General features: G+C 45.2%; 1 protein-coding gene across 1 annotated transcript in view; it reads right to left on the reverse strand.

Moving 5' to 3' along the window:
* The window catches only part of hprt1l (hypoxanthine phosphoribosyltransferase 1, like), an 86,565-nt gene extending 61,626 nt beyond the window's left edge, over nucleotides 1-24,939 (reverse strand). The window contains exon 1 of the mRNA XM_072279962.1: nucleotides 24,731-24,939. Coding sequence (XP_072136063.1) covers nucleotides 24,731-24,748 — 18 coding nt within the window. The 5' untranslated portion in view covers nucleotides 24,749-24,939. The remainder of the gene's footprint in view (nucleotides 1-24,730) is intronic.
* Between the last annotated feature and the right edge of the window lie 1,888 nt (nucleotides 24,940-26,827).

The following is a 26,827-nucleotide window of genomic DNA, read 5'->3' on the forward strand; positions in this document are numbered from 1 at the left end:
TTATATTGTTTATTCCAGATTTCAATATGCAGAGATTTGTGCTTTTCAAAAGTTACGGATCATTTAAGTCATAGAGCACTACAGCACAAAAAGAGGCCCTTTGCCAAAAGGCCAGTCCATGCCAAACCGTTATTCTGCCTAGCCCCAGACTAGCACCTGTACCACAACCCTACCATCCAAACTTCTCTTGTATGTTGAAATCAAATCCACATCCACAACTTTCACTGGCAGCTCATTCCACAATCTCACCACCCTTCAGAGTGAAGAAGCTCCTCCTCAGATATTCCATCTTTCACTCTTTTCCTACACTCTCTAGTTCCAATCTCACCCAACCTCAATGGAAAAAGCCTGCTTGCATTTACCCCATCTACACTCCTCATAATTTTGTACAACTTTAACCCTGTTTGTACCACTCATAATTTGGTACACCTTTAACCCTATCTATATCTCTTGTACATTCTGTTAGTAAATGAAAAACAGAAGAAAATACATTCAAGCTTGTTTGTAGTAACTTCCAATTTAAAAAAAAATAACAATTTTCAAAGATGAAAATCAACTTCACCTCTCCGAGATTAGCTCGACTTGCCTAGAAAGCCATTACTGTGTCATGGCATCTGTTGGATGCATCAAGCAGTACAGTATATTAATCAGGCTAAGTGCATTTGCACTTAAATCTATGAAATAAAACCTGTGATTAATAGAGCATAGATGCTCACCAGTGGTTCCGAAACCATTGCAAAGGATACAGATTCGTTGTGCTGTCTGACTGTCAGTGAATTGTAACAGCAGTAAGTGGTTGGGCTCGACTGCCAGGCCACCTTCAACTTCCCAGTGGTTAGAGCACACCTCAGGTGCTCATTCATTACCCCCATCTATCACTCCCTTTGCCTGGCAGCCACACACTTACACTGGCCCTTTGCCACCTGTCAGTTACCTTGCCACTGGGCAGCAGCACAGAAGTTTCAAGTTAGTGTTGAACTCAACATAGGACTGCCGTAGGGACCCTAGCTCCTCATTCACGCCCCCCCCCGGGGTTTTCTCAGGAAGCCTTCCCCGTGAGTGGGTAACGCTGCAAGGCAGAAGACGTACGAGTTCAGAGCTTTCGTCCTCCTGGATGAGATGCCAACCATGGCTGATGAGCTCCGTTTGCCCAAAGCGACTGCTTTTAAGGTGCCAGTAACCCGCCTTTGCCCCTTCTCTTGTCAGTAGAAACGGTTCCGCTAGCTTAGTAGCGAAGCTGCACGTGAAGGCTAGGAGCAGGACTTGAATGGCAGAGACTATATGAGATGCGCACCACATTTAACTATTTATGGTTCTATTACTATTTATTATTTATGGAGCAACTGTAACGAAAACCAATTTCCCCCGGGATCAAAGTATGACTATGGCTATGACTATGACTAGATAGTGGGAGCTTATAGTCATAGTCATACATTATTGATCCCGGGGGAAATTGGTTTTCATTACAGTTGCACCATAAATAATAAATAGTAATAAAACCATAAATAGTTAAATAGTAATATGTAAATTATGACAGTAAATTATGAAATAAGTCCAGGACCAGCCTATTGGCTCAGGGTGTCTGACCCTCCAAGGGAGGAGTTGTGAAGTTTGATAGCCACAGGCAGGAATGACTTCCTATGACACTCTGTGCTGCATCTCGGTGGAATGAGTCTCTGGCTGAATGTACTCCTGTGCCCACCCAGTACATTATGTAGTGGATGGGAGACATTGTCCAAGATGGCATGCAACTTAGACAGCATCCTCTTTTCAGACACCACCATGAGAGAGTCCAGTTCCATCCCCGCAACATCACTGGCCTTACGAATGAGTTTGTTGATTCTGTTGGTGTCTGCCACCCTCAGCCTGCTGCCCCAGCACACCACAGCAAACATGATAGCACTGGCCACCACAGACTCGTAGAACATCCTCAGCATCGTCCGGCAGATGTTAAAGGACCTCAGTCTCCTCAGGAAATAGAGACAGCTCTGACCCTTCTTGTAGACAGCCTCAGTGTTCTTTGACCAGTCCAGTTTATTGTCAATTTGTATCCCCAGGTATTTGTAATCCTCCACCATGTCCACACTGACCCCCTGGATGGAAACAGGGGTCACCGGTACCTTAGCTCTCCTCAGGTCTACCACCAGCTCCTTAGTCTTTTTTACATTAAGCTGCAGATAATTCTGCTCACACCATGTGACAAAGTTTCCTACTGTAGCCCTGTACTCAGCCTCATCTCCCTTGCTGATGCATCCAACTATGGCAGAGTCATCCGAAAACTTCCCCACTACCACCCCTGGCAACAACCTTAAGGAATGCTTTATACAGTATAGTCATTATCAGTAATGTTTTATATTTGATGTGCTGTGCTTTAAAATAGAACACAGGGGAGTAGAATATGGGCCCATCAGCCCATGATGTTGTATGCTGAACTATATAAATATATAGACCACCATCAATCTAGCCCTACCTTCCTACACAGCCCGTAAGCCTCGAATGTTCTTACATTCACATTCCTATTCAAGATTATTTAATGCCATCTCCAGCACACAAGTGTAAAGGGAATTAAATAATTGCTACTCCAGATCTGATGCAGCAAAAGAAAAAACATAAACACAATAAATACAGTGCCTATAAAAAGTATTCATCCCCCTTGGAAGTACTCATATCTTATTGCTTTACAACATTGAATCAGTGGATTTAATTTGGCTTCTTTCACACTGATCAACAGAAAAAGATTCTTTTGTGTCAAAGTGAAAACAGATCTCTACAAAATGATCTAAATTTATTACAATTATTAAACACAAGATAGTTAGTTGTATAGTTATTCACCCCCTTCAAGCCAGTATTTAGTTGATGCACCTTTGGCAGGAACTACAGCCTTGAGCCTGTATGGATAGGTCTCAATAGACAATAGGTGCAGGAGTAGGCCATTCAGCCCTTAGAGCCAGCACCACCATTCATTGTGATCATGGCTGGTCATCCACAATCAGTACCCTTTTCCTGCCTTCTCCCCATATCCCTTCACTCCGCTATCTTTAAGAGCTCTACCTAACTCTTTTTTGAAAGAATCCAGAGAATTGGCCTCCACTGCCTTCTGAGGCACAGCATTCCACAGAACCACAGCTCTCTGTGTGAAAATGTTTTTCCTCAAATCCGTTCTAAATTGTCCACCCCTTATTCTTAAACTGTGGCCTCCAGTTCTGGACTCCCCCAACATCGGGAACATGTTTCCTGCCTCTAGCATGTCCAATCCCTTAATAATCTTACATGTTTCAATCAGATTCCCTCTCATCCTTCTAAATTCCGGTGTATACAACCCCAGTCACTCCAATCTTTTAACATATGACAGTCCCGCCATCCTGGGAATTAACATCGTGAACCTACGCTGCACTCTCTCAATAGCTAGAATGTCCTTCCTCAAATTTGGAGACCAAAACTGTACACAATACTCTAGGTGTGGTCTCACCAGGGCCCTGGACAACTGTAGAAAGACCTCTTTGCTCCTATACTCAACTCCCCTTGTTATGAAGGCCAGCATGCCATTAGCTTTCTTCACTGCCTGCTGTACCTACATGCTTACTTTCAGTGAATGATGAACAAAGACACCTAGTCTCTATCAGCTTTGCACATCTGGACACTGCAATTTTTCCCTATTCTTTACAAAACTGCTCAAGCTCTGTCAGATTGCATGGGGTCATGAGTGAACAACCTTTTTCCAAGTCCAGCCACATATTCTCAGTTGGATTGAGGTCTCTACTCCAATGCAGCCACTCCAGGACATTAACCTTGTTGTTTTTAAGCCATTCCTGCGCAGCTTTGACTTTATGCTTGGAGTGATAGTCTTGCTGGAAAACAAATCGTCTCCCAAGTCACTGCTCTCTCACAGACTACATCAGGTTTTCCTCCAGGATATCCCTGTATTGTGCTGCACTCATTTTACCCTCTACTTTCACAAGCCTTCCAGTACCTGCTGCAGTGAAGCATCCCCACAGCATGATGCAGACACCACCATGCTTCACGGTACGAATGATGTGATTTTGATGATGTGCGCTTACGCCAAACATAACATTTAATCTGATGACCAAAAAGTTCAATTTTGGTTTCATCAGACCATAGAACCTTCTTCCACCTGACTTCAGAGTCTCCCACATGATTTCTGACAAACTCTAGCTGAGATTTATGTGAGGTTTTCTTTCCCCCAACAGTGGCTTTCTCTTTGCCACTTTCCCATAAAGCTGTGACTGGTAAAACACCCTTGCAACAATTACTGTATGCACAATCTCTCCTATCTCAGCCACTGAAGCGTGTAACTCCTCCAGCATTGTCATGGGTCTTTTGGTACTCTCCCTCACTAGTCCCCTTCTTATACAGTCACTCAGTTGTTGAGTTCAGCCTGCTCTAGGCATATTTATAACTGTGCCATATTCTTTCCATTTCTTGATGACTGACTTAACTGTATCCAAGGGATATTCAGTGACTTGGAAATTTTCTTTCATCCATCTCCTGACTTGTGCTTTTCAATAGTCTTCTTGTGGAGTTGCTTGGAATGTTCTTTTGTCTTCATGGTGTAGATTTTGCCCAGATACTGACTCACCAGCAGTTGGACCTTCCAGTTACAGGGACATTTTTTACTACAATCAATTGCAACACCTTGACTACACATAGGTTTATATAAAGCTAGCACATGCAGCGGTCATCTGCCTGCTGGAACAGAGCCTATACTCATTTGGAAAAGCAGGGCAGCACTCTGAGGATCATGTTTTTTTGATTTCTCAAGTGCCTTCAATACCATACAGCCCTCATTGTTGTGGGAAAAGCTCCATTAAATGCAGATTGGCACTTACATTGTATACTGGGTAATGGACTACCTGACTGGCAGACCACAGTTTGTGCGACTTTAGAGCTGTGTGTCAGACATGGCCATAAGCAGCACTGAGGCCCCACAGGGGACTGAGTTGTCTCCCTTGCTGTTTACCCTGTATACCTCAGGCTTTAAATACAACACTGAGTCATGTCATCTGCTGATATTCTCCAATAACTGAGTAATAGTTGGGTGTATAAGGGGAGGACAGGAGGATGAATACAGGACCCTGGTGGTAGACTTTGTCAAATGGCTTTGTGGCAAAGTTTGCAGATGATATGAAGATAGGTGGAGGGGTAGGTAGTGCTGAGGAAGAAATGTGATTGCAGCAGGACTTAGACAAATTGGAAGAATGGGCAAAAAAAGTGGCCGATAGAATACAGTGTTGGGAAATGTATGATAATGCTTTTTGTGAAAGGAACAATAGTGAAGACTAAATAGGGAGAAGATTCAAACATCAGAGGTGCAGAGGGCCTTAGGAGTCCCCATGCAGTTAATTTACAGGTTGAGCCTGTAGTAAAGAAGGCAAATGCAATGTTGGCATTTACTTGAAGTAGAATATAAAAGCAAGGAGGTAATGCTGAGCCTTTATAAGATACTAGTCAGGCCGCACTTAAGAGTATTGTCAACAGTTTTGGGCCCCATATCTCAGAAAGGATGTGTTGGCATTGGAGAGAGTCCAGAGATAGTTCACAAGGATGATTCAAGGAATGAAGGGGTTAACATATGAGGAGTATTTGGCAACTTTGGGCCTGTACTCACTGGAATTTAGAAGAATGTGGGGGATTTCATTGAAATCTACCAAATGTTGAAAGGACTAGATGGGGTGGATGTGGAGAGGATATTTCCTATGGGGGGGTTATCCAGAACTAGAGGGCACAGCCTTAAACTTGAAGGGTGACCCTTTAGAACAGAGGTAAGGAGGATTTTTTTTCCCAGCCAGAGTGTAGTAAATCTGTGAAATGCTATGCCACAGACTATGGTGGAAGCCAAGTCTGTGTGTATATTTAGGCAGAAGTTGATCATTTGCTGATCAGTCAGGGCATCAAAGGATATAGTGAGAAGGCAGGTGTATGAGATTGAGTGGGATCCGGGATCAGCCATGGTGGAATGGCAGAGCAGGCTTGATGGGCTGAATGGCCTATTTCTGCTCCTACGTCTTATGGTCTAATCTTCTCACCCTTCATCCTTAAGCCATGATCTCTGGTTGTAGCCTCACCTAACATCAGTGGAAAAAGCCTGCTTGCATTTCTATACCCCTCAGTTTTGTATTCCTCTGTCAAATCTTCTCTCGATCTTCTCCATTCTATAGAATACGGTCCTAACCTATTCAATCGTTCCTTTTAACTCAGGTCCTCTAGCCACAGCAAAATCCTTATAAATTTTCTCTGCACTCTTTCAACTTTGTATACATCTTTCCTGTAGGTAGGTGACCAAAACTGCACACAATACTCCAAATTAGGCCTCACAAACGTCTTGTACAACTTCAACATAACATCCCATCTCCTGTACTCAATACATCAATTTATGTAGGTCAATGTGCCAAAAGCTTCCTTTACAGCCCTATTATGATGTCACTTCCAACGAATTAGGAACCTGTATTCCCAGATCCCTTTTTCCTACCACACTTCTCAGTGCCCTATTGTTCAATGTGCAAGACCTACCCTGGTAGTTCCATGGAAGTGCATTAACTTCTCATTTATCTGCATTAAATTCCATCTGCCATTTTTCAGCCCACTTTTCCAGCTGACACAGATTTCTCTGCAAGCAATGATAGCCCTCCGCATTGTCCACTGCACCTCCAATCTTGGCGTCATCTGCAAATTTGCTGATCCAGTGAACCACATTATCATCCAGATCATTGATACAGATGACAACAACAAAGCACCCAGCACTTATCCCTGATGCACACCATTTGTCACAGGTCTCCAGTGAGAAAAGCAACCCTCTACTACAACTCTCTGGCTTCTCCGACAAAGCCAAAGTCCAATCCAATTGCCTACCTCATCCTGAATATCGAGCGAATGAACCTTCTTGACCAGCCTCACATGCAGGACCCTGTCAAGTGCCTTACTAAAGTCATTTTCAGTACTCAAAGATTGTCTGCCTGGCATCAGCAGTCGTATAACAAGGGCTTCTGATATGAAGCAGCTGTTCATACGACCATCCACCGCCTGCTCCCACAGCTTCACGTGACCCTGATCCAGGGGGCTAAGCAGGTGCTACATCTTGCCCAAGGGTGACCTGCAGGCAAGCAGAAGGAAACCTCCTTTGGTAGAGACGCACCCCCACCCTGCCCCCTATTTCTGCATTATTATATTTATTTTAGTAGTCATTATGATCATGTAACGCTAACCTTCATTTACTTAGGTAAATGTTGAAAAGTACCCTGCTTCAATAAATCCTCCCCCTGAATACTTTTTGTGTATATTATGCTTTCATTTGCTGGTTAGCTCTTTCCCTGGATGTTAAATCAGTTTTTGCACTTTATTCAAAGTTCAATTATTATCAAAGAATGGACATTCTTGCTATTGAGGGAGTGCAGCGTAGGTTCACAAGGTTAATTCTCCGGATGGTGGGACTGTCATATGTCGAAAGATTAGAGTGACTGGACTTGTATACACTGGAATTTAGAAGGCTGAGAGGGGATCTTATTGAAACATATAAGATTATTAAGGGATTGGACATGCTGGAGGCAGGAAGCATGTTCCCTCTGATGGGTGAGTCCAGAACCAGAGGCTACAGTTTAAGAATAAGGGGTAGGCCATCTAGAACGGAGTTGAGGAAAAACTTTTTCACCCAGAGAGTGGTGGATATATGGAATGCTCTGCCTCAGAAGGCTGTGGAGGCCAAGTCTCTGGATGCTTTCAAGAAAGAGATGGATGGAGCTCTTAAGGATAGTGGAATCAAAGGTTATGGGGATAAGGCAGGAACTGGATACTGATTGTGGATGATCAGCAATGATCAGTGAATGGCGGTGCTGGCTCGAAGGGCCAAATGGCCTACTCCTGCACCTATTGTCTATAACCTTGAGCTTTGTCTCCTTATAGGCATCCACAAAACAAAGAAACCCAATACAACCCATTAAAACCAAGACGACCACAAACCACCCAATGTGCAGAGAGAGACAGAGAGAGAGAGAAACAAATCATGCAAACAATAAAAGCGAGCAAACAGCATTCAGAACTGAGGTTCACAAAACCATGCGTCATTGCAGCCAATCCAGAAGTCCATAGAAGCCTGCATTGTTACTCTCTTACCTTATTCTAGTTCAATGCACTGTGTAAAGTCTGAACTGTACAATACAAGACAAGCTTCTCACTGTATCTCGGTACATGTGATAATAGTAAACCAATACTGACAAATGTCAGCTTTCTCCCCCTTCATATGATAGTGGCAGCTGCTTTGGAAAATAGACAGCGCCCGAACTGAATGTATGAAAGGCTGCAGCTCTCGCAGAACAACACTGTAGTCCTGATGAAAGGTTTCAGCCTGAAACATTTACACTTTATTCCTTTCCATAGATGCTGACCGACCTGCTGAGTTCCTCCAGCGTTTTCAATCTGTTACTCTGAATTTCCAGAATCTGAGAATTTCCTGTGTTTATGACTTACTGGCGTGCTGCCTGGGTTTATGAAGACAAGTCTCTGAAGTACTTCAGCCCACATCGTTCCATCTCAGAGGAAGGAAACTCCATTGTCTCAGCTCAGTTGAATAATCACAAAACATTCATATTTTTTTAAACTTGATGAGGCCTTTATAAAATACTGATAAAGATTCATTACTGTCTTCTGAATCTATTTATACAGTTATGTTTCTGTTGAATGGTTCTTGCTGATAAACAAGACAACTCGACAGATCAAAGCAGTTTACTTCAGGTTCTCCTGTCGCAGAGGTACCTTGTGACCGAGTGGTGTAGCTGTTGGAGTCACTGCCACGCAGCTCCAGTGAGTCAAGCTTGACCCTGACCTCTCATTCTGTCTGTGTGGAGCTTGCATGCCCTCCCTGTGACTGTGTTTCCTCTGGGTGCCCCCCATTCCTCCCAATTTCTCAATGATGTACAGGTTAATCGACCACTACACTTCAATTCGATCATTCCTACAGGTCTGATCGATAACCTCCAAAGCCTGGCCCTCTGTACCTCCCTCTGCAACTGGATCCTCAAATTTTCAACCGGAAGACCACAGTCCATGCATGCAGATTGGAAATACCATCTCCACCTCACTGACAATTAACACTGGTACACTTCAGAGATGTGTGCTGAGTCCAGTGCTCTACACTCTGTACACCTATAACTGTGTGGCTAGGCATAGCTTAAATGCCATCTATAAATTTACTGACGACACTAGTATTGTTGGCAGAATTTCACATGGTGTTGAGAAGGTGCACAGGAGTGAGGTATATCAGCTAGTTGAGTGGTGTTGCAGCAACAGCCTTGTACCCAACGTCTCTAAGACCAAAGAATTGATTATGCACTTCAGAAAGGGAAAGAAGAGGAAAAACACACCAGTCCTCATAGAGGGATCAGAAGTGGAAAGAGCAAGCAATTTCAAAGTCCTGGGTGTCAAGATCTCTGAGAACCTATCCTCTGCCCAACATATCGATGCAGTTACAAAGAAGGCACAGCAGCAGCTATATATCATTGGGAATTTATGGAGTTTAGATATATCACAATGCTGCTTAATAACAACTTTTAGGACATATGCCTTTACTTCCAGCACCTTTACTTCCTGAGAAAGCTAAAGAAATTTGGCCTGTCCCCTAAAACCCTCACTAATTTTTATAGATGCACCATAGAAAGCATTCTTGTAGGGTGCATCACAACCTAGTATGGAAGTTGTCCTGTCCAAGACCGGAAGAAGCTGTAGAAGATCGCGAACACAGCCCAGCACATCACACAAACCAATCTTCCGTCCTTGAACTCACTTTACACCGCACACTGTCGGAGCAGTGCTGCCAGGATAATCAAGGACACGACCCACCCAGCCAACACACTTTTCGTCCCTCTTCCCTCCAGGAGAAGGCTCAGGAGCTTGAAGACTCATACGGCCAGATTGGGAACAGTTTCTTTCCAACTGTGATAAGACTGCTGAACGGATCCTGACCCGGATCTGGGCCATACCCTCCAAATATCCAGACCTGCCTCTCGGTTTTTTTCCACTACCTTACTTTCCCTTTTCTATTTTCTATTTATGATTTATAATTTAAATTTTTAATATTTACTATCAATTTGTACTCCAGGGAGCATAAAGTGCAGAATCAAATATCGCTGTGATGATTGTACGTTCTAGTATCAATTGTTTGGTGACAATAAAGTATAAAGTATATGCCAGGGATATTAAACCTGACTAAAAGTTGACCCAAAACTCCACCCTGGATGGTTCCAACCCTAGCTGCAAAAGGAGGAGGGTTGGGTATGGGGCTAGTATCCCCATTCTATAAAAACCCAAAGATACAATATAGAAATGCCAACAGAAGCTCCAAAAACCTCATCTTAGGAGTGAAAGGATCTTCAACAAGAAGACACACAAAATTGCATTGTGAAAGTGGAAGCCACAAAGCCAAACAATCTTTGGCCCAGGACTGAGGACTCTGGCAAGATGCTGTTGGTGGCCTATACCTCAGTAAGAGTGATAAACTTAAGAAGTTTCAGCCCCAAATGCTAAAATGGGTATTATGGTGTGGAAGGAGTTAATGGGAACAGGAATAGAAGAAGAATACTCAGAGGGAAGATGAATGGAGTGATGGGGCTGCACTGTGAACCAGCGCAGATTTGATGGCCAAAGATGCCTCCTTTCTCTGGCATAAGGAAATATAAAAATCTTCACATCCATAAGAGACTTGGGGGGGAAAAGGGTATTATTATAAAGATTATATCAAAATAGAGTGAAATGTGTCCTTTGCATTAATGGCCAACACAGTCCAAGAATTATGCTGGGGGCAGCTCGTCATGCCTCCAGAACCAAAATAGCATGCCCATAGTTTATTAACCCGAACCAGTCTGCATTTGGAATGTGGGAGGAAAACAGAGCACCTGGAGGAGACCAACACAGCACAGAGAGAACGTACAAACTCCTTACAGACAACAGCGGGAACTGAACACCGAACACTGATGGCTGGCACTGCAAAGCCTTACCCCAACTGCTACGCTATAAAAGGAAATGTTCCAACCAGAAAAAAAAAGTCTAAACCATGAAGTCAACTCCTAGCATTTCATGACTTACCATCACTAGAGTGAGGCTCTCCATTGGTCGCGGTCAACCACGGATGTTGCATCCTAGCTGTCTATGTGATATGCAAGCTGGGGCAGTACAGTAGAGACAGCAAGCTCCTACTCTCCATGTAGCTGATGAATCCAAAGGAATGGCAGAGATCAATACAGTTTGGCACCAGCAGTGTCATGGGAATTCCCAATCAACATTGAACTCGACATAAGACAGCCTTCAGGATTCTAGCTTTCCTCAGGGTTTAGTCCCGAAGCCTTCGCCATGAGTGGGTATAGTTTCAAGACAGCGGAGCTTTGAGATCAGAGTTTTCCTAGATGAGCTGCCGACCATGTCTTATGTGCCCTATCTGCCCGAAGGTTTTAAGGCACCAGATCCTCGCCTTTGCACATTCTCTTGTCAGTAGATATGGTTCCATTGGGCTAAGTAGCTAAGCCACACATGGGAAAGACCAGAAGCTAGACTTTGTTGTCAAAGGCTATTTGAGACACATAGCATTAGGAGCTTTAGTAGGTAGTGGGAGTTTACCCCCACTACCACTTTCAGCTAGAACAACCTTAAGGAACCCAGTCCACTAGAACCTCTCACTGCCATCAGAACTAATAATGGCCCAGAGTTTGCTGGTAAACATGGTATTCTTGTTCAAATTGAAGCAACTGCAGGTCAGTTGTGCAGACATAGGCAGGTGAAGGTGTACAGAATGATACCAGAAACACTATTCCACACAACCCACCACACAATTCCCGAGAGAACAGTCAATGTCAACGAGGGGGGAGAACTAAAGGAAAACACAGACGGTAGGTCATGGCAAGTTCTGAAAGCGCAAGCCAACTTACGTCAGGAGGCTTTGTAAAAGAGCAGGGAGAACATGAAAGGAAGTGTTGAATTTTGTTTGCACTAAGCTGAAGGACATCTTCTGTCCCACTCCTCAACAGATCTCTGGTATGGTTAGACAGCCACTTGACCTCACAATCTACCTCATTATGATCTTGCATTTTATTCTCCACCTGCATTAAATTTCACTGTGTAATTATGCAAATTCTAGCTCAACTGCACTGTGGCACCACAGTATAACTTTTAACAAAACACTTTACAACAAGAGTGAGCCAGCATTCAATTCCTACTGTCTGTTATGAGGTTTTTCTATTCTCCTCCATGACGGCGTTGGTTTCCTCTGGGTGCTCTGGTTACCTCCCTCATTCCTAAAGATGTCCAGGTAACAAAAGTGAATTGTGGACATGCAATGTTGCCACTGGAAGCATGGTGCCTCCAGCACATCCTTGGACTGTGTTGGTCATTGACACAAACAACACATTTCACTGCATGTTTCAATGCACATGCGGCAAATAAAACTAATCTTGAACAATATGCAAGATGTTTTATTCTGCTATATCTTGGTACAAGTGACAATAAAAGAAACAATACCAATGTCTAACCAATACCAATTGTATCTTAACAAGAATAGGTTTATTATTAAGTCCAGGACAAGAGGACACAACCTCAGAATACAAGAGAGACGAGGAGGAATTTATTTAGCCAGAGGGTGGCAAATCTCTGGAATTCATTGCCACAGACAGCTGTGGAGGCCAAGCCGTTTGGTATATTTAAAGTGGAGGTCGATAGGTTCTTGATTATAAAGGATGTCAAAGGTTACGGGAAGGAGGCAGGAGAATAGGGCTAAGGGGGATAATATATCAGCCTGATAGAATGACAGAGCAGACACAATAGGCCAATTGTTCTTATTGTTATAATCTTAATAACAATAAGCTGCCGCTGCCACTGTGCAATCCAGAATCTTCGGAGGGGAAGGCCTCAAATCCTCAGCTTTGTCTATTGCCTGATGCTGGGGCCGGGGTCGAAGCGCTCAGCAGAGGTGGTACTCCGTGCTCAGTTTCGGAGACCTGGTCGGAGGCTCGAAGTTTTCGGACGGACCCGAGAGTTGGCTGTGGCTGGGTGCTTCCAGGGTGCTGCATCGGCAAGTTTGTGGCGCTGGAAGCTCATGGCAGGGAGAGTTTTTCTTCCTTCTCCATCTGCGTGAGATGATGGGACTTTCGAGAGACTTCGAGACTTTTTTTTTTAACCGTGCCCATGGTCTGTTCTTATCAAATTATGGCATTGCTTTGCACTGTTGTAACTATATGTTATAATTATGTGGTCTTTGTCAGTTTTTCAGTCTTGTTTGTCTTATGTTTCTGTGATATCATACCAGAGAAACATTGTATCATTTCTTAATGCATGCATTACTAAATGACAATAAAAGAGGACTGCGTGTCCTCATAATCTAATCTAATCTAATCTAATAATTGTTGGTAGTCTGTGTCCCAGGATCACTGGTCAACTACCCCTGTGCCAAGTAGTTTGTCTCAGCCTATCTTCGAGTACACTTTGTGGTAAACCATGTATATATGTTGTAACTCGGTTGCCTGTCTGGACACACCCCTCTGTTGACTGCCCCTGTGGCTCCTCCCACAGAGTCCTGTATAAAGGTGTTCGCATTGCCCTCCCCCTCAGTCCGGGGGCAGACACTCACTGTGGAGGTCGTATTGTACAGCGAATAAAATTGAAGCACCTTCAATTACTCCAAAAGACTGAGGTTTGGTAAAATATTGAAAGGCTTTTATTTGCTGTACAATACGACCTCCACAGTGAGTGTCTGCCCCCGGACTGAGGGGGAGGGGCAATGCGAACACCTTTATACAAGACTCTGTGGGAGGAGCCACAGGGGCAGTCAGCAGAGGGGTGTGTCCAGACAGGCAACCGAGTTACAACATATATACATGGTTTACCACACACTTACATAGGAATTCCACTCCCACTTCCTTCTCTGTGGTCCAGTGTAAGGCAGGAAGCCAGCGGCTCCCACTCAACAGTTTTAACAGCCAGCAAATCCCTCATCCCAGCCACTCCAGCTGTCCGTGTTATTGAGTGGAGCTACAGACTACTAGCTGGGGGAGCTCAGTAGGTCGAGCAGGAACTGTGCAGGGAGGGAATGGAACCGGTGACATTTTAGGTCAGAATCAATAGAGGAGAGGGGTAGATGTCCAGCGTAAAGAGCACAGGGAGAGTGGTGAGACAGAGGCCCCCGAGGTGCGTAGTGGACTGAGGAGGGATAAAGGATGATAGACTGGCAGGTTACACCAGGTAGGGGAGGGGAAGGGGTTTGGCATTGTGAGACAGTGGCAGGTGGGTGATAGATAGAGGTAAACAAAGAAAAATAAAGGAGTGATGTGGGAAGATGGGAAGGCGAAATCTACAGAGGGGTGCTGGGGAGAGGTAATATGGAATACTAAGACTACGTCCAGACTAGACCGGATAAACCTGTAACCGAAGCTTTTTCTCTTCGTTTTGACACTGAGATGGCGTTTTCCTCCCCCAGAAACCCCAGAAATGGAGCTTTTCTAAAATGCTCTCCAGAGTGTTTAAACCTGAAAACACTGGTTGGGCATTGTAGTGTGTATGGGGTAACCGGAGGTTTTAAAAATCTGTCGTCCCTTTCATCGGTAAAGAGACTATAGCTGTAGGAAATGTTTCCAGGGTGACCCCTCTGTTGGAGTGGGGAAGATGTTGGTGGGGCCACCCGGGGGTCTGTGTGTCCGTATGTGTAGCTATTGCAGTGGCTGTGAGGCTGGTATTGTGGTGGTGAGAAGTACTGGGGGGAAGCCATCATATTCCTCATCATTGCAAATCCCTCTGCAACAGAGTTAATCAGTTTTTCCAATGTTCGTCGTCAGCCAGGTCATACTGCCCGTGAACTCCCTGTCAGTTGCCTCCATATGCTCCAGTATTTGTTTTTTCAGTTTTAAGTCCTCCTGCGCAAGAGCCAACAGCTGTCCGTCATTTGGCAATTTCCTTGTAAGTTCTTCTAGTCTGTAACTGGACAAACGCACACCAAGTATACTGCTTCCTCTTCGCTTGTTTTCTGTAGGTGTATCCTGCGCATGCCCAGTAGGAGGAGATTCACCCAAATACCTGTTTTAATGTGGACAGAGGTATTTTCAAAACCACTGGTGTGGACACCTATTGCTTTTACATGAAACCGGCATTTTCAACATCATCTGGTTTAGTGTGGACGTAGCCTTACTACTGGAATCTGATAAAGAAAAGGAGGTGATAATGGGAACGAGTAGGGGAGGGAAGAACATTTATTTAGAGGTACAACACAGTGCAGGGGCCTTCTGGCCCAACCAGTCCATGCTCCCTATTGCACCCATGTGACTAATTACCTGCCTAATCTGTAAAATTTAGGTATGTGGGAGGAAAGTGGAGCACCTGGAGGAAACCCAAGTGGACGTGGGAGAACGTACAAACACTTTACAGATAGTGATAGGAATTGAACCCGGGTTGCTAGTTCAGTAATCAGACTACAATACCACATCACCCTAAGTGTTATTGATTGTACGTGAATGCCTTTAGCATTAGATATACAGCAAGGACCTTTTAAAATAGACCACTTAAGACACAAAAAAAATCAATTGAATCCAACTTCAGAAATCCAAATATAATCTGCTCATGAAGGAAATGGGGTCAACGTTGCCATTGGTGGTCTTATCCCAGCAAACATTCTGGAGGAAATGTCACAACTTCAGCCAATGGCAGTGAGGGAAACTGGCCCTCTCCAGTGTCCCGGACAAGATCCGGCTGTAGGTCTCTGGGGCAGGAGACCATCAGAAACAACCAGAAACATTTTAAAACATGTTCTAAGAGTCAGCAAAGCTGGAGATGGGTATTTGATGTCTGCCAAAGCTTCCAGGGGCTTTTCCATGGATAAAAGATTACATTTATTTCTCACATGTGCACTGAAACAGTGAAATCATTATTCATGTCAATAACCTACACAGTCCTAGGACGTGTAAGGGGCAGCCTGCAACTGCTGTATGCTTCCAGCACCAACATAGCATGCCCACAACTTCCCAACTCTAACCGGTACGTCTTTGGAATGTGGGAGAAAACTGGAACACCCGGAAGGATCCCACGCAGTCAAGGGGAGAATGTACAAACTCCTCACAGCCAGTGACAGAACTGAACCCCTATCGCGGGTACTGGGAAGCGTAACACTAAGCTCTATGCTACCAGAAGTTCTGACCACCTCTCAACCTCTCCCTGAAGCTCAGGTGCCTCGTGACAGGCCTGCTGAATGTGCAGCAGGTGAGGTGTAACCCCTTGTTCCTAAGCTCGCAAATGCGCAGTAAAAGCCTAGCGATTTATAGTGAGAGTTATAAAATACTAAAGCACAGAAACAGGCCCTTCGGTCCATCTAGTCCTTGCCTTGTTACATTAACCTCCACCCTGACCTTTGCCCTCCATACCCCTCCCATCCATGTACTATCCAAATTTCTCTTAAACGTGGAAATCAAACCCACATCCATCACTTCCTTGGCAACTCATTCCACACTCCCACCACCCTGAGTGAATAGGTCCCCCCCTCATGCTCCCTTTAAATATTTCACCTTTCACCCTTAACCTCAAGTTTTAGTCTCACCCATCCTCAGTGAGGGGAAAAACTGCATGCACTTACCCAACCTATATCCTTCATAACTTCAAACAAAAAAGTAAAAGGCATTTGTCTTTAGAAAGTAAAAGGTATTTGTGCTGCAATTATTACAGAGAACATGAATTGCTGAAACTAGTTTATCATTCAAGGACTTAATTTTGTACTCAAATAGTTTACCAGTGGAACATTCTCACTAAATAGTTTATTTTGGTGTTACTTAAATACGTGACGAAGGTTATCCAATTTTGCACAATAATATTATAAAGCCTTCATTTTGGATCATGCAAAACATGTTCCTCTATCTACTTGTGGGAAGGTTGCATTCCTTCCATCATTCTTTAGTGCTTTAATATTCACTGTGCTCAAGACAGGCCTGAACAGTATTTCTGCTGCCCGACCTTTACGCCATATCCATGAACCACTTCTCCAACAGAGATTGAAAGCTCCGCAATACATTTGCTCTTGGCGAGGAGCACTCCTGGTTATGCGTACCCTTCTGTCACGAACAGTTTCCTGACTTTGCTCAGAGGTTGAGCAGGACTACTGCTGCACGGTCGCGTGGTGGTCAGAACAATGTGTTACAGTACAGGCAACCCGAGTTCAGTTCCTGCTGCCTCCCGAAAGGAGTTTCTACACTTTTCCCATCACCATGTAGGTTTCTTCTGGGTGCTCCAGCTTCCTTCCACAGTCCAAAGATGTGCCGGTTAGTAGGTTAATTGAGCATTGCAAATTGTCCCATGATGAGGCCAGGATTACATCGAGGAATTGTCGAGAGCAGCGCAGCTCAAAGTGCCAGAAGGGCCAATTCCACGCTGTACCTATCTCAATAAATAAATAAATACAGTGCCTATAAAAAGTATTCACACACCGCCCCCCCCGCCCCCCGAATCACAGTGGATTTAGATTTGATCAACAGAAAAAGACTCTTCCGTGTCAACATGAAAACAGATCTCTATAAAGGATTCTAAGCTAATTACAAACATAAAACACAAAATAATTGATTGCACAAGTGTTCAACACCCCTCCCCCTTAATATGGCTCACCAATCATCACTGGTGCAGCCAACTGGTTTTAGGAGTCACATAATTAGTTAAGGTGTCCTAGTTATATATAAACTTGTGTGCAGTCAAGGTGTTTCAATTGATTGTAGTAAAAATAGAAACATCTTGACTGCACACTGGTTTATATCTGGAAGGTCCAACTGCTGGCAAGTCAGTATCCTGGCAAAAACTACACCATGAAGACAAAAGAACACTCCGAGCAACTCCACAAAAAGGTTATTCAACAGCACGAATCAGGAGATGGATACAAGAAAATTTCCCAAGTCACTGAATATCCCTTGAAGTACAATTAAGTCAATCACCAAGAAATGGAAAGAATATGGTACAGCTGTAAATCTGCCTAGAGCAGGCCATACTCAAAAACTGAGTGACCGTACAAGAAGGGGACTTGTGAGGGAAGCCCCCAAAAGACCCATGACAACTCTGGAGGAGTTACAAGCTTCAGTGGCTGAGATGGAAGAGACTGCGCATATAACTGTTACCCAGGTGCTTCACCAGTCACAGCATTATGGGAGAGTGACTAAGAGAAAGCATATGAAATCTCAGCTGGAGTTTGCCAGAAGGCATGTGAGGAGACTCAGAAGTCAACTGGAAGAAGGTTCTGTGGTCTGATGAAACCAAAATTGAGCTTTTTGGCCATCAGATTAAACACTATGTTTGGCACAAGCCAAACACCACACATTATCAAAAACATACCATCTATACCATGAAGCATGGTGGTGGCTGCATCACACTGTGGAGATGCTTCACTGCAGCAGGCCCTGGAAGGCTTGTGAAGGTAGAGGGTAAAATGAATACAGCAAAATACAAGGAAATCCTGGAGGAAAACCTGATGTAATCTGAAAGAGAACTGTAAATTGGGAGAAGATTTGTTTTCCAGCAAGACAATGACCTCAAGCATAAAGCCAGAGCTGCACAGGATTGACTTAAAAACAAACTAATATCCTGGAGTGGCCAAGTCAGAGTCCAGACTTCAAACCAATTGAGAATTTGTGGCTGGATTTAAAAAGGGCTGTTTGCTCATGATCCCCATGCAATCTGACAGAGCTTGAGCAGTTTTGTATAGAAGATTGGGGAAAAATTGCAGTGTCCAGATGTGCAAAGCTGATACAGACCTATCCACACAGACTCAAGACTGTAATTTCTGCCAAAGGTGCATACACTAATTACTGGCTTGAAGGGGGTGAGTAATTATGTAATTATTTTGTGATTAATAATTGTAATAAATTTAGATCACTTTGCAGAGATCTGTTTTCACTTTGACACTAAAGAACCTTTTTCTGTTGATCAGTGTCAAAAAAGCCAAATTAAATCCACTGTGCTTCAATGTTGTAAAACAATAAAATGTGAAAACTTCCAAAGAAAGGGCGAATACTATCTTTAGGCACTGTATGTCCCCCAGTTCCTGGTGGTGAACAAGGAAGTTCCACTAGCAGAAGCAGATTCCCTTTGGCAACCCATTCAATTCCATTTCACTGTATGTGTCCATGCATGTGGTATAAAAATATCCAAATCTGAAACAGTTTCTCTTTCTACAGATGCTGACCCCAACCCACTGAGTGATTACAGCATTTTCTGTGTTGAATCAACCTCTCCTCATAACTACACATTTCAAACCCTGGCAGCATCCTTGTGAATCTCCTCTCCTCTCCACCAGGGCTGATATTCTCAGGCTTCCTACCTCAGGTTATGAACGCCCATTGGGACACAATGGTAGCTGCAACTTGGGCAACGGAATTCAGAATTCAATTGCGGCAACCTCTGTAAGCAAATCTATGTGCTCCTTCCTGTGTGCCCATGGGTTTCCTCTCAGTGTTCTGGTTTCCTCCTACAGTCCAAAAATGTCATTGTGAATTGTCCCATGATTAGGCTAGGGTTAAATCAGCAGGTTGCAGGGCGATGTAGCTTAAAGGGCCGGAACAGCCTGTTTCTGTGGGGTATCTCTACATGACTATTCCTTCTCTCTGAGCTGCAACGATCGGGGCTGGGTGGAGCCTGACAGAGCTGGAAGTGGTGAACAGACTCACTCACCGAAACCTGTGAGGCCACCTCTTCCCATACCTGCTCACTGCTCCATCATCACTGTTTCTGTGATCCTTTCCCACACCCTGATTTCAGTTACAACTTACAAACAGTCTGGGTTACAAACATTTCTTAGGAACATTAAAGTTCAAAGTAAATTTATTATCAAAGTACATACAGTATCTGTACACTATCCTGAGATTCATTTTCTTGTAGGCATTCACAGTAGGACAAAGAAATACAATAGAACCAATGAAAAACTACCACAAAAACTGACCAATGTGCAAAAGACAAACTTACAAATACAAAAAAAAAGGTAAATAAAAGTACTGAGAACACCAGTTGTAGAGTTCTTGAAAGTGAGTCCATAAGTTGTGGAATCATTTCGGAGTTGAGGTGAGTGAAGTTATCCACACTGGTTCAGGAGGCTGATGGTTGAAGGCTAATAACTGTTTCTGAACCTGGTGGTGTGGGACCTATAGCTCCTCGACCTGCTTCCTAATGGCAGCAGTGAGGAGAGAGCATGGTCTGAATGGTGGGGGTCCTTGATGGCCATTAATGTTGCCATTCCAGCAAGGATGCCTAACTAATTGCAGACCAAAAGAGAAATTGAAATTCCCGCCAAAGGGTCTTGTCCCAAAACATCGACTGTGCTGTTTTCCATACATGCTGCCTGGCCTGCCGAGTTCCTCCAGCATTTTGTGTATGTTGATTGAAGTTCCTATCCTATGCTGTTGTCAGGGCCTCAGTGTCAGAACTGAATATTCCAAACAGATTGCAAATTAGAAAGAATCTTAAGTATATACTTATTTGAAAGACAAATCCTCCAGTCCCATGCTTTTTCACAATTTCACACTATATCTGTATACAGTGCAGAAACAGGTCTTTTACACCAGGGGATCCCAACCTTTTTGATGCCATGGACCAATACCATTAAGCAAGGGATCTACAGGTGCCAAGTTGGGAACCCCTGCTTCAGACCAACATGTCCACATTGACCAGCAAGCTCCCATTCTACACCAGGCCTATTTGCTGTACGTGCACCTGCTCCAAAGCCTACTATGTCTTGGCAATTCTAGCGCATTCCCAAATGATTCTTCAACATTGTGGAAGTCCCTACCCTCACCACCTTCTCAGGCAGTGTGTTTCACATTGCAACCACCCTCTGGGTGAAAACCTCCTAGAACAAAGAACAGACTCACAATGCTGTGCTGAACTAATTATACTAGTAACTAAGCTAATTTCTTCTGCCTACACAATGCCCACATCCTTCCATTGTCCTCACATTGAGCCTTAATCATATCCGCCTCCACAGCCATGGCCGGCAGCATGTTCCAGGCAGCCACCTCCCTGTGGGGGGAAAAGAGCTTATTTTCCACATCTCCTTTGAACTTACCCCATCTCACCTTAAATACAGGCGCTCTAATATTAGATATTTGCCCTGGGGGGAAAAAATACCAACTGTCTACTCCAGCTATACCTTTCATAATTAATTGGTCATTGTAAATTGTCTTGTGGTTAAGCTGGTGTTAAATCGGTGGGTTACTGGGCTGTGTGGCTCATTGGGCCAGAAGGACCTGTTCCATGCTGTATCTCTAAATAATCCTATAAACCTCAGCCCCGGGGACAGCAGCCAGACTTCTCTAACTTCTCCTTGTAGCACATGCCCTCTGGTCTTAAGACACTCTTCTGTGGGGAAACATTTCTTGCTAGCTTCACTTTCCTGGTCTCTCACAATACAGGAAATTCTGCAGACGCTAGAAATACAGAACAACACGCACAAAATGGTGGAGGAACTCAGCAGCTCCGGCAGCATCAACGAGAAGGAATAAAGACCATAAGACAAAGGAGCAGAAGTCAGCCATTTGGCACATCGAGTCTGCTCCGCCATTTTATCATGAGCTGATCCATTCTCCCATTTAGTCCCACTCTCCTGCCTTTTCACCATAACCTTTGATGCCCTGGCTACTCACATACTTATCAATCTCTGTCTTAAATACACCCAATGACTTGGCCTCCACTGCCGCCCGTGGCAACAAATTCCATAGATTCACCACCCTCTGGCTAAAATTCCATAATTTCACCAACCTCTGGCTAAAAATTGATGTATCAAGCCGAGGCCCTTCGTCAGGACCGGTAAGGGGGAAAGATGCCAGAATAAAAAAGTGGGAGGGGGTGGGGGAGGTAGGGTTGCTAACTGTCCCGTATTCGCTGGGACATCCCGTATATTGGGCTAAACTGGTTTGTCCCATAGGGACCGCCCTTGTTCTGTATTTCCCCCGCTAAGGTAGAGCATTCCTATGAAACCGTTCGTAAGCCGAAATGGCGTAACATCGACTTCTCTAACTTCCGCTAATGCCCCACCTCCCCCTCGTACCCCATCCGTTATTTATTTTTACACACATTCTTTCTCTCTCTCCTTTTTCTCCCTCTGTCCTTCTGATTATACCCCTTGCCCATCCTCTGGTTCCCCCCACCTTGTCTTTCTCCCCGGACCTCCTGTCCCATGATCCTCTCATATCCCCTTTGCCAATCACCTGTCCAGCTCTTGGCTCCATCCCTCCCCCTCCTATCTTCTCCTATCATTTTGGATCTCCTCCTCCCCCTCCCACTTTCAAATCTCTTACTAACTCTTCCTTCAGTTAGTCCTGACGAAGGGTCTCGGCCTGAAACGTCGACTGTACCTCTTCCTAGAGATGCTGCCTGGCCTGCTGCGTTCACCAGCAACTTTGATGTGTGTTGCTTAAATTTCCAGCATCTGCAGAATTCCTGTTGTTTGCGATGATATGATAAATACAGCCTATATAAAGTAGAAATAATGTATGTATAGTGTAGTTTCACTTAACAGAATGAGGAAGGTGAAACCAAAACCGATTTGTAGAAAAAAAATTGGCACGTACACACATGCGCACGTCACGCATGCGCACACAAGTGCCCGCGCAAGGCTTCGTGGTCGTGGTAGTCTTTCTCAGGGTAAACACAAGTGTCCTGTATTTGACTGCTACTCTTGTCCCTTATTTGGGACTGAGAAAGTTGGCAACCCTAGGGGGAGGGGAAGAAGGATAGCTGGAAGGTGATAGGTGAAGCCAGGTGGGTGGGAAAGGTAAAGGGTTGGTGAGGAAGGAATCTGATAGGAGAGGTGAGTGGACCATGAGAGAAAGTGAAGGAGGAGAGGACCCACAGGGAAGTAATAGGCAGGTGAGAAGGGGTAAGAGGCCAGAATAGGGAATAAAGAAGAGGAGACAGGAAGGGATTTTTTTTAAATGAAAGGAGAAATCAATATTCATGCCATCAGGTGGGAGGTTACTTAGATGGAACACAAGCTGTTGATCGTGGCACAAGAGCAGGCTATGGACCGACATGTCAGAATGGAAATTGGAATTGAAATTAAAAGATTGGGCCACTGAGAGATTGCACTTGTGGTGGATGGAGCAGAGGTGCTCGATAAAGCAGTCCCCCGATTTACGACAGTTCTCACCAATGTAGAATAGGCCGCATGGGGAGCACCATACACAACAGACGACTCCAGCATACTCACAGGTGGGGCACTGGCTCACTAGGAAGGACTGTTTGGGTTCCTGAATGGAGTTGAGGGAGAAGTTGTAGGGGTAGATGCAGCATTTTGGCTGCTTGCAGGGAGAAGTGCCGGGAGGGAGATCAGCGGGGAGGGATAAATGGACAAGGAATTGCAGAGCGAGTGAGCCCTGCAGAAAGGAGAGAGTGAGGGGGATGTTTGTACATCCATCTGGTTCAGTGTGGCGACTGGTAGAACCTCTACCTCACAACTCCATTCAGCCATAAGTATAGGAGCAGAACTCGGCCATTCAGCCCATTGAGTCTGCTCAGCCATTCCATCATAACTGATTTATTATCCCTCTCAACCCCATTCTCTTGCCTTTTCCCTGCAATCTTTGATAACCCTTACTAATCAAGAACCTAGCAACTTCTGCATTAAATATACCCAATGACTCAGCCTCCCCAGCCGCCTGTCGTGATGAATTCCAAACATTTACCACACTCTGGTGAAATAAATTCCTCATCTCTTTTCTAAAGGGACATTCTTGTATTCTGAGGCTGTGGCCTCTGGTCCTAGACTCCCTCACTGTAGCAAACCTCCTTCCCATGTCCACTCTATCTAGGTGTTTCTGGACCTGACCTCCACTGCTGGTTGTGTGGAGTTTACAGGGTCTTCTTGTGGCCGCATGAAGACCCCCCCCCCCCCAGTGTCCCGATGTCCCTGGTTCCTTTCCACAGTCACGTGTAGACTGGTAATTTAACTGATTGCTGTAAACTGCCCCTAAGTACATCGATGGGTAACGGGGTGGGGGCCACTGATAGGAATAATGAACGGGATTAACGTCGGATTCGTGTAAATGGGTGGTCGGAAGGATCTGTTTCCATGACTCTGTGACTTTACGAGATTCCCCTCTCTCAGCCTCATCCACTCCGGAGGGTGACAGTGTCTTGAACAGTAACCTCCCCAGTTCCTTCAGAACGGGACTGGAACCATTCCAATTCCATCTCAAGAGACCTGCTCGGCGCCGCGGGAGTCATACACTGCTGTATTCTAGGAAATAAGTGATACCCTACCAAGTGTTGATCGGAGAGAATACAGCCAGTAATTAAAATAATCCATATTCCTAAAGGGTTGCAGCAAAACGCACGCTGGAGGAATCACAACCAAAACAATCTTTTTTAGTATCTTGGAGCGTTGAAGGCAGCCAGAGCAAATTATGAGCTCCCGCATTAAATTTTATTGCTTACGAATGCCTTCAATAAATTATTCCTGGTTCCCGGACCGTTGAATGCCGAACACACACGGTAAATGGAAGGCACATAAATGTGGATTAAATACCCTTCTTCTACCACCGAGAAAAAAAAAATCACGCAATGACTAGGCATGTGAAAATAAACAGTGCGGCTCAGAGACGAGCTTGACTCGCGTAGAAAGCTGACAGTCGCGCATGACGTCTGTTGGGTGCATCAAGCGGTCTATTAATAAGGATAAATGCGTCTGCACTTAAATCTATGAAATAAAACGCGCGATTAAGACAACGTAGGTACTCACCAGCAGCCCCGAAGCCATTGCAAAGGCTGCGGATTTGTTGCGCCGTCCGGCTGGCGGTGAATTGCAACAGCGGCAAGCGCTGGTTGGCCGGTCGTCTTCGTCCCGTCACGGCGGCTTTAACAGCCGCGACCGCCGGACGAATTTCACCTTCCCGCTGGTCAGACGGCACCTGAGGTGCTCGCTCCTTCCCCCACCCCGTCAGTCACTGCCGTCGCCTGGCAACCGCGCACCTGCACGGGAGCACCCCTGTCCTGCCCGCCGCTTACTTCCCTGTCAATCACTGCCGCTGCCTTCGCAACGCGCACTGCTGTTCTGTCAATCATTGCCAGGTCCAAAGGGTTGCGGGGGAGAGGTGTAGAGATGAATTGCGGTGGAGAAATAGGCAGCTCGGCCCCTTTTACTTTATACTAGCCCCTTCCTATTACATTTGATCCTATCTACCCTGGTTGTTCACTCTTCCTCCAACCCCCTCTGGGCAGAAGCAAATCTCAGTGTGTCCTCCCCATGGAATGCCTGGGTTTTTTGGCTGCTATGCTTTCCTCTCGCAGTCTAATGATGTGCCAGTTAGTAGGTTAATCGGTCATTGTAAATTGTCTCACGAACTGGTTAGGGTTAAATTGGGGTTGTTGCGTGATGCAGCTCGAAGGACTGAAAGGACTTACTCAGCGCTCTATCACTAAATAAAATAAATAAATAAAAAGCCATCGGTGAGGCCTAGATTGGAGCATTGTGACCAACTATCTATAGGAAAGATATCAATAAAACTGAAAGAGTATAGAGAAAATTTACAAGGGTGTTGCCAGTACTTGAGAACCTTGGTTATAGGGAAAGGTTGAACAGGTTTGAACCTTATTCCCTGGAGCTGTCATAAGGGGGGCGTTGGTGATGGGCCGAAATGCAAGACACAGACACCGAAGTACTAGGAACAGGACTAGGTTTGTCAAGAAAGCAAGGGGAGTGGGGAAGAAATGATGCTGGGCATTGAAACAGGCCCCGGACGAGACAAGGATTCAGGGCCTTGGCTAAGACTTGGACAAGAGACACGGGACCTGGATGTGGAACTAGGAACGAGGAGCCTGGACTAGGACACCAAGCCAGAGACCAGACAGGGACCCAGAATCTGGGTCTTGACTCAGGCTCCGAACCTGGATCCAGGCAAGGACAAGATGTGGCTACAGGATGAGATGAGAGACTCCTGGACAGAATGAGGGAACTCCAGCCCAGGACGAGGAATCTCCAGCTGGGCGAGGCACAAGGACAGGATGAGAACATGAAGCCTTCACTTGGTCGAGGGAGACAGGAACGCAGAACACAGAGCCTTGGTCGAGGGAGACAGGAACGCAGAACACAGAGCCTTGGTCGAGGGAGGCAGGAATGCAGAACACAGAGCCAGGACCCCTCCTTAGGAACAGGACGTAGGGTCAGGACTCATACTTAGAACACAAAGCCAGGACCCCTCCTTGGGAACAGGACGTAGGGCCAGGACTCATACACAGAACACTGAATACGACAAGATGGTTTTCAACACAAGGTAGCGGCAAACGGCTGGACCTACCTAGCAGAGGCATGGACACAGAGACGGTTCCCAACACTAGGTAGCAGCAAACGGCCGGACCTACCTAGCAAAGGTGTGGACACAGAGATAGTTTCAACTCAAGGTAGCGGCAAACAGCTGGACCTACCTAGCGAAGGTGAGGACACAAAGAGACAGTTCCAAACAATGAAAGACAGTTCCTTATCTAGACACAGCAAGGCTCCAGTCTTGCTCCGGCGGTAGAACTTGACAACGAGAATAGGCGAGGACACAGGCAAGGCTTCAGGCGAAAGAAGGTAGCAGGCGAGGCTTCAGGTAAAAGGTAGCAGGCGAGGGCTATAGAAGGAAGGGGAAGGGAAGGGAACAGTCCAGCAACTGAAGCTGAATCCAGGAGCTGTTTATGTAGCCAGCCCAAAATGAGAAATATGTGCCTCAATTAAGACACCAACAAAACAAGGGAAAACTGGAAAACCTGGATTAAGGATCGATGGACCGGTCCATGAACTGGAATGCAGACTTCATGGACTGGAGCATGACAGGAGTGCAGGAGAATGAGAGGAGAT

The sequence above is a fragment of the Mobula birostris genome, chromosome 15 (genome assembly GCF_030028105.1).
Source record: "Mobula birostris isolate sMobBir1 chromosome 15, sMobBir1.hap1, whole genome shotgun sequence".
Lineage (NCBI taxonomy): Eukaryota > Metazoa > Chordata > Chondrichthyes > Myliobatiformes > Myliobatidae > Mobula > Mobula birostris.